The 7,500-nt window shown below is 41.8% G+C and overlaps 1 protein-coding gene across 1 annotated transcript in view; it reads right to left on the bottom strand.

Moving 5' to 3' along the window:
• Positions 1 to 2,290: 2,290 nt before the first annotated feature.
• LOC122257061 (uncharacterized) overlaps positions 2,291 to 7,500 on the bottom strand; it is a 15,437-nt gene continuing 10,227 nt past the window's right edge. The window contains exons 5-11 of the mRNA XM_043022112.2: positions 6,500 to 7,381; positions 5,677 to 6,387; positions 5,303 to 5,485; positions 5,011 to 5,163; positions 4,756 to 4,851; positions 4,442 to 4,569; positions 2,291 to 4,065 (exon numbers count right to left, since the gene is read on the bottom strand). Coding sequence (XP_042878046.2) covers positions 3,423 to 4,065; positions 4,442 to 4,569; positions 4,756 to 4,851; positions 5,011 to 5,163; positions 5,303 to 5,485; positions 5,677 to 6,387; positions 6,500 to 7,381 — 2,796 coding nt within the window. The 3' untranslated portion in view covers positions 2,291 to 3,422. The remainder of the gene's footprint in view (positions 4,066 to 4,441; positions 4,570 to 4,755; positions 4,852 to 5,010; positions 5,164 to 5,302; positions 5,486 to 5,676; positions 6,388 to 6,499; positions 7,382 to 7,500) is intronic.

Raw genomic sequence — 7,500 nt, 5'->3', positions numbered from 1 at the left:
GCCTTGCTAGAAAAGGTTTCAGTGACGTACTGTCCAATATTAATATACTTTTTTGGAGATGTTGCTCAGCCTACAATGCTGGAAAGAATTACAGTATTTGTGGATATTTGGAAATTATCAGGTGGGAATGTATAAATCATGTGACTAGAAGAAGGAACAGGAATTCAGATTTTGTTTAAATATAATTGAAGTAGATGGTGATGAAAGGACCATTTTAGGGGGAAAATCAGCTTACCTTGAGAGTAAATGAAAGACTGCAGTGTTATTTTCAGATATCAATAAAAAAATAATAATTGCAAGAGAAAAAAATTAAGCTTATGATGTCCACATTTTATGACTCTTAATTGACAGACAATAATCCTAAGCAAGAGTTATGTCCTAAATCATGTGATTCTTGGTACCTCCACTCAAGAGCAGTTATCAAGAGAAGTCACCAGTAAAGGGATGTGTACTTTGCATTTCCGGAAACACAATTCAACTTTGTGGAAGTGGTTTATGAAAGATTAATAACCAACGAAAAGACATTTACATGGTCTTAAACAGGATCTTAATGAGTCATTTCACAATTGTATTTGGAGATACTGTCCCAAACACACTAATACCAGAAAGAAAAGACTACTTTGCAACCGCTCAGTCAATTCAGGACTATAAAGCTAAATATGAACTATTGAACCTTACACCATGATTGTTGAAAATATTTGGAAAAGGAGGGCAGGTAATAGTAAAGAGGAAATGAAAAAACGGCTGGAGGACATTTTCGATACTCTGGGAGCCCAGGAAATTCATACAAACTACGGAAGTAATTTTCTAAAAAAAATAAGGCATTTAAACCACCACTACTATAATTCTTATTTGATTTTAAGCAGCATGGTCTTTTTCTCAGATTTAAGCTCTTTATCATGCAATGAATTATTTTTTCTTGTAAATTAGTGAATGAGCTAATATATTTTTGTCATTGTCCATAAATTTTTTGTTGATCAAGCTTTTATATAAAACCAAAAAAATGAAGCAGAATGTTAAAAAAGTAACTAATGCATATGTTTATTAAACTATTAATGGACAATATCTAATTTGGGTCTGATCAGTAGTAATTATTTAGTAAGGAGTTAAATATGCATGGCATAAATTAGGTATTTTTTACCCCCCTCCATTTTACCCCTCTTGCCATTCAGGAGATCCTGATCCGCAAGGGAATCAAGGGCAGACTGCTTGCCTGGATTGGCAATTATTTTCGGAACAGAACTGCCAGAGTGAAGTTCCAAGGTCACCTTTCCAGGCATTTGCCTCTGGAGAATGGCACCCCTCAAGGAGGGGTCCTTAGCCCGGCTCTGTTTAACACACTCGTGTTAAACATTCTCGACATTCCACTCCCAGCGGGGTGCAAGATCATTTCATATGCAGATGATCTAGCAATTATCTCCACTGGGAGAAGAAATGTGAATCCAGTCAGAAAGGCCCAGCCCGAGCGAAGCGACGTCTTCGCAAATCTCTCTGAACTGAGCTGAATTGAATTCAGCGATGATGATCAGATAAGATTAGATAAGATGAGTCAGCACTCATAGCTGACAGAGGCCGGGCCGCCTCGTGCATATAGCCTGGGCAAAGCGACGTCTTCGCAAATCTGTCTGAACTGAACTGAACTCCCCTTTCTATGAAAGTGACATCATTTTAGGACATTTACTTCCTAGTATTAAAGACAATGTTCAGGAAAGGCTACATCAGATTTCATGGATTTTTAAAGAATATTGGTAAAAAACCTGCTGGCCCCCCTGATTACTGCATGGATGATTGCAGTGTACCCTCTTTATACAGTATTTGGCCATTCATTGGGGTTTATCTTTCAATGCGAGCTGAAAAATATAACACCGATTGTTATGGATCTGTAAATGAATGCAAGATTCAATTTTTAAAAAATACGAAGATTGTACTGCCCTTTTCTACTGAGTCACAATTATGGCTAAATATTAGTCAAGATGTTAAAATCACATTTATTTGGTGAAGGTTAAATTGGTACCAATGATAATCTATCCCTCCTTTCACTTTAATCCTGAAATCTACTCGCCCCAAATACTCCCACGGATAAAACAGTGCCCGATTCCAGCAGGTTTGGAGCACACGTGTTACTAGATTCAAACACCTCTTTATCACCTCTGTTCACCAAGGTCTCTCAGGAACTCACTTTTCTGATTGTACTCATAAATATTAAGGTTTTAGGCTTATAAACTAAGTACACATGCATTTTTGGTAATGTTTGTGTTTGTCCTAAAATACAGGCCAAAGCAAAAAAGTATTAAAGCCTTATCTACAGTTTATTTGTTTCTACAAATAAGAATGGGTGGCAGTACATATTACAAATACCACCAACTTTGCCCATTACGACTGCCAGGCAAGGGACACCATTCATTTTTTTGTTTAATCTTGACCATCAGTATTTCTTTAAGCTTCATTTCTTTTGTAGTAACTTATGCTGGAAAAAATACACTGTTTGTACATGTTTTATAGTTAACTCCTTATTCATATAAGAATGAAATAAATGAAATTAAATTCCACAATATTTACGGTTTCTTTTCTCTATCATTAACCATTTCACACTGAATACAATGTAATGTGGAGGAGGGACTGGATGACAATGCCGAAATGTATTCAATTTGTAAGGACACGTTCAGGCATGTGAAAGATTAGTGTTCCTGTGTATATGCGGTGGAAATATATACTTCTTCCCTCATGTGAAAAACATAAAATGAGAATGATATGAAACTAATGTTATTTTATGTTAAGAGGAAAATCAAATTCATTCCTCCTCAGGAAAACTCTATTATATGAAAATGATGAAAAGTTTTTGTTTCGGCACTAACATACAGGAAGCCTCTTTGTTTTCATCATTAAAATTCAACACATGAAAGTACGATGAAGTAGGAATTTTCACCTATTTTCAAGTCTCTTTAATTTGATTGAAAAGAAAAACATAAATAACAAAAGTAGTACTTGTGACTACTTAATATTCACATTTCAACAACTTCCACATCTTTATTTCCTATTCATTATAAATTACTTCCACAAAACACTTTAATCAATCTACTTCACCAAGTTTCTGTCTTTTCAATATGAAATGTGAATAAATTCTGAAACTGAACTGGTTTCCATCACTGTTGCTGCATGTGTGTATTACCAGTCTATAAGATATAAAAAGAGAAATATGCTCATCAGACTCTATGTTATATTTGTGCATTTATGTCACATTTTGGCTTCATGTTCTAGGATCAGCTCATGCAGAGCAAGTCCCTCAATGCAGCTGCCTCCTCATGAGATATCACACCACAAGGGGTTCCTGTCCCATTGATACACTTGCTTACAACCTCCAGATAATTTCCTGGCATTTAGTGCGACTTTCCCATTCTTTACATATGAATACTCTTGTCACCTTATAGCTCAACAACCTCTCTGATTTTCTTTTCCACATTATGCAGCTGAGATTCATACAGCTCAAAGTCGCTCATCTCAAGCAAATTTTCCCTTTCCCTCATGAGCCGTTCCAGCTCTAGGCTCCTGTTCAACTTCCCCGTTCTTGGCGATTTCATCTCCTTATCTGGCGCCATTATTTCTCTCTCTTCCTCATGTGGGTCCCGTCTCCCCTGCTTCCCTCTGTGTGGGCTGGCCTGCATTGGCCTCTTTCTAGGCGCAGATAGCTCTCGAAACTCATGAAACTCTTCGCTGTCACTTTCCACACCCAACCCTAGTTTCTTCATTGTTCTGTGGGATCTATCAACTTCCCCGGCACTTAGCCTTGTGCTCGAGGTCGACCTTCTTCTTGGCTCTGAGTCCTCCTCCTCCACATACTGCCTTCTGTGTCCCCGTCTACCAGCACTTTCCGACATCACCCCGTTGCCAACCTCAGACGTCCTTCGGACCTGAAGGCTCTTCTTAGGGGAGACCTTGTTGCCGCGAGCGTCCCTTGTTGGCTCAAGGAAGAGCATATGGTCTTCGAGACTCTCCTCCTGTAGATGATCAACTGCGCCACTAGGGGAAGGGTAGAAGGGCTCCGGGGAAGAACTCACAACCTCAGATCTGGTAAATTAGATTAAGCAGATGAAATGTTTACATATTTTGGTATCCGCAAGCCAGCAAGAGAATACTCTTTATCTATCCTAGTGTAAATTTAAAATATACATTTTAAAATTTATTTAGCTTCAATGCCTTACATTGCTTAACCCATCCCCGACGGGGGAATTCTAGCCTTGAATGTCCAAATGCCGGGGCATTCGAATTATTAGGCCTAAATCAATTGAATGGCTGGCACAATACTGTGCCGCCCGGCCACTGGGCTTTTGAATGCGCGGTACACATGCTGTACCACCCGTCCAGAGAGGGTTAGGCTACTTTCTTATCTCAATCCATGCAAGCTACATAGGGTAAAGATAGTTCCTCCTCTAGGATAACATACTTGATCGCAAGTGTGTCCTGCGCCTGCGCAACGTGGAGCTGGTGCAGCTGGCTAACCGAGCGCACCCACTGCAACTTGTAGTACTGCTTTCTGCTTACTGCTGCTGCTAACTGTTCAGACAGCTTCTCCTAAGTTAGAAAAATATGTGGCATATGTGTTACAAGCCAAAGGTACCTGACAAACAGAAAGCAACAACACAATGTATCAAAAGACAGAGAGGGAATATATTTTCCCTACTGGTGTTGAAATACGTTACCGAGATCTACATACAAAACTCTTATTGCTTAAATCCTTTTCTGCAGCAAATGACCCACCTTTTCCCTACGCAGGTTGGAGGCTTCCTTTGACAATTTTTCCTCCTCTCGTAACTTTGTCTCTGCCAGCAGAGCTCTCCCTCTCAACTCCTCAACCTGTGAAGGAAAGCCAGTGATGTCCACTTCATGAATATTATCCTTACAAATGATTTCTACATCATATATACAAATCCTACCAAATAATTTCCCTATGATAAAAGACATTTCCCTAACAATGCCAGTAAATGCCCTAAATATTTGAATCACATGACTGACCTGCTTTTCCAGTGCTCTTCGCTTCCTCCTCTCCAGCACAAGTTCTTCCCACACGTCATTGTCGGCCATGCTTCTGCCTTCTGCCGTTGAACTTTTGTCTCGCTCCTTCAGGATCTGCCGCTGCTGCTCCAGCTCATCCTCCAGCCATTTTAGCTGCAGTGGTGATGATCAAGTGATAAACCCTTCCCTTTTCAATTACACCTGTTCTCTAATGCATTTTGTGACTCAGTGTCACAATGTGTCAACCTAATCCTCCCCTCTCATATAATGGTCCCACTGGACCATCACTTACCTTCTGTTCCCTGTTCTTGACAATGACCTCTCTTGCTGATAAGTTGGTGAGTGCTGAAGACAGCCTGTTCTGCAGTGTGTCACACTTCGCTATCTGGTTACGCAGGTTACCCTCTATGGTATTAACTCGCACCCTCCACTCAGCGGCCAAGTGCCGCTGCAGCTCAGATTCCCTAGCACACCACTAGAGTGAAGAAACCAACACAACCATATAATTACAAATCTGAACAAAATGACATCAAAACAAAATTATATTGAGTATAGCTGCAAAAATACAGACATATAGATGGAAGGAGAGGGTAGAGAAAAAATGGAATGCATTATATATTAGAAAAGTGTTATCAATCCAACTACAAGTTTCCCTGTCTACCTCACCTGCTTCCAGAAGAGCTCCTGTTGGTCCTCTTTCCACGTTTCTACCTCAATAGCAGCTGCACAGAGGAGCTGCAGGCGCTGTTTGTGGATCTCATTAGCCAGCTCCTTCTGTTCAAGCATTTCACCAGTGAAGGATGTCTTTGGTTTGCCCTCACTGTGATGGGCACTCCCCCACTGTGAGCGGCATACCTGCCTCTGCCGCTCAGCCTCAGAGTCACTATCATCACTCGATGCTTCACTGGGTGAGTTCAAGGAGTTGTGACTCTCAGACCTGATCTTTACCATCTCAGTGGGATGTCTGACTGACAACTCACTCCTTGGCCCCTTGGACAGCTCTGCCACAATCCCAAGGACTGGATTCTTTCCTTCCTCAATGTCAGCTGGGTCTGCCACCACAGGGACCAGTGGATAACCTCCCTCAATTGTGAGGGGTGTCTCTGGGACAAGTGCCACAGCACCCTCAAAGGCAGACAAGTTGACAGAAGTGCTCGCCAGGCACAAGTCGCCAACGAGGAGGTGGATTGGCAGCTCTGAGTTCTGGCTGAAATACGTGGAAAGGTTGGCAGCTGTAGCCCGGATGTTCCCAGCTGCTCGTTCTGCTAAGAAGTTTGGATGCTTTAGGTCCTCTATAGGGTCTGTCTTGATCAGGCAGCCCATCAGGGAGTAGCAGAAGCATGCAGGTTCACTAACTTGCATCTTATTTGGCATAAGCTGGAAGGAGGAATATCAATGTTAGTTTAATTGAAATCTTCATAAAAAGTTTAAGAAAATACATTGTTGTCAAATACAGATTCTAAAATAGTGAAACAACTACAACACATACCTGTTCCAAGTTTTTGGCAAAGACAATAGTAATAGAGAGAATGAAGCTCTCTTCACCAGGGCTGTTACGCTGTCCAATCTGGAAGAAGCTTCCATGCTCAACAAGTTCTGGCTGAAGCTTGCCTGAGCCCTTTGCTTCAACTGGCAATTTACTGCTACTGGCGGTACTTTCCCCAAAGAGCCCATCTAAGGCATTCCTCAACAACTGCCTGCCATTCACACACTTGTTGACTGTGTCATCAAGAGAGGTATGTTTTTGGTCTGAGTTAATTAGGTCTCTGGACCCTATAGATGAGCTCAGCCTGCCGCCATAGCTGTTTCTCTGGTATGCTTCTCCTGCGCCATCTTCAAAGGCCTCAACGTCCCTATAGTCCTCATCGACCTCCATTTCTGTGCCATTTTCCTGCTCCTGCTTTATTTTTATGCCTTCCCATTCATTTCTCTCTGTGTGGTAATCTCTTTCATTTCCTATCTCATGATTCTGAATACTTCCTCTGTGCCGGCCTGATCTCCTGGGATGAAGTTCTGCACTGTGCAGGTAAGTATCTGTTCTTGGAGAGTGTGAAGCTGCCTGGGCCCGGCCAGGGGACTTCTTGGCAAGCACCCTGGGTGAGACTCCCTTTCGGCTGGGAGCAAAGCCTCTGCCATCTTCTGAGCCATTTCTAAAGTCCAAGTGTGATTGAGGAACAAGGTCTTCATGTTCATATTCCTCGTGGTCATCCTTGCTCTGCCCTGAGTGGCCTTCTTCAGAGAACCTTCTGCGTGACTGCCTTGGAAAGTTTTCCCTGTATGCATCAAGTGACCTGCCAGATTGGCGCTCCCTGACCTGTCTTCTTGCACTGTTGCCAAGGTCCTGATAGCTGGGCCCATCAGCTTCCTCACTCTGGAATGGGAGCTAGTTGAGAAGGAGCATCAGGATTCTTACACAGGTAAAGATTATCTCTGTTCTCTAATCCTAGCCCATATTCTGTTCCCCATCTACATTTCTCTCTCTTTCTCACT

This window comes from Penaeus japonicus, unplaced genomic scaffold (assembly GCF_977035675.1).
Source record: "Penaeus japonicus unplaced genomic scaffold, GWHDUDI00000001_assembly GWHDUDI00000025, whole genome shotgun sequence".
Taxonomy (NCBI): Eukaryota; Metazoa; Arthropoda; class Malacostraca; order Decapoda; family Penaeidae; genus Penaeus; species Penaeus japonicus.
Note: the sequence above shows the minus strand (reverse complement) of the source record. Positions and strands in the feature narration are given on the sequence as shown.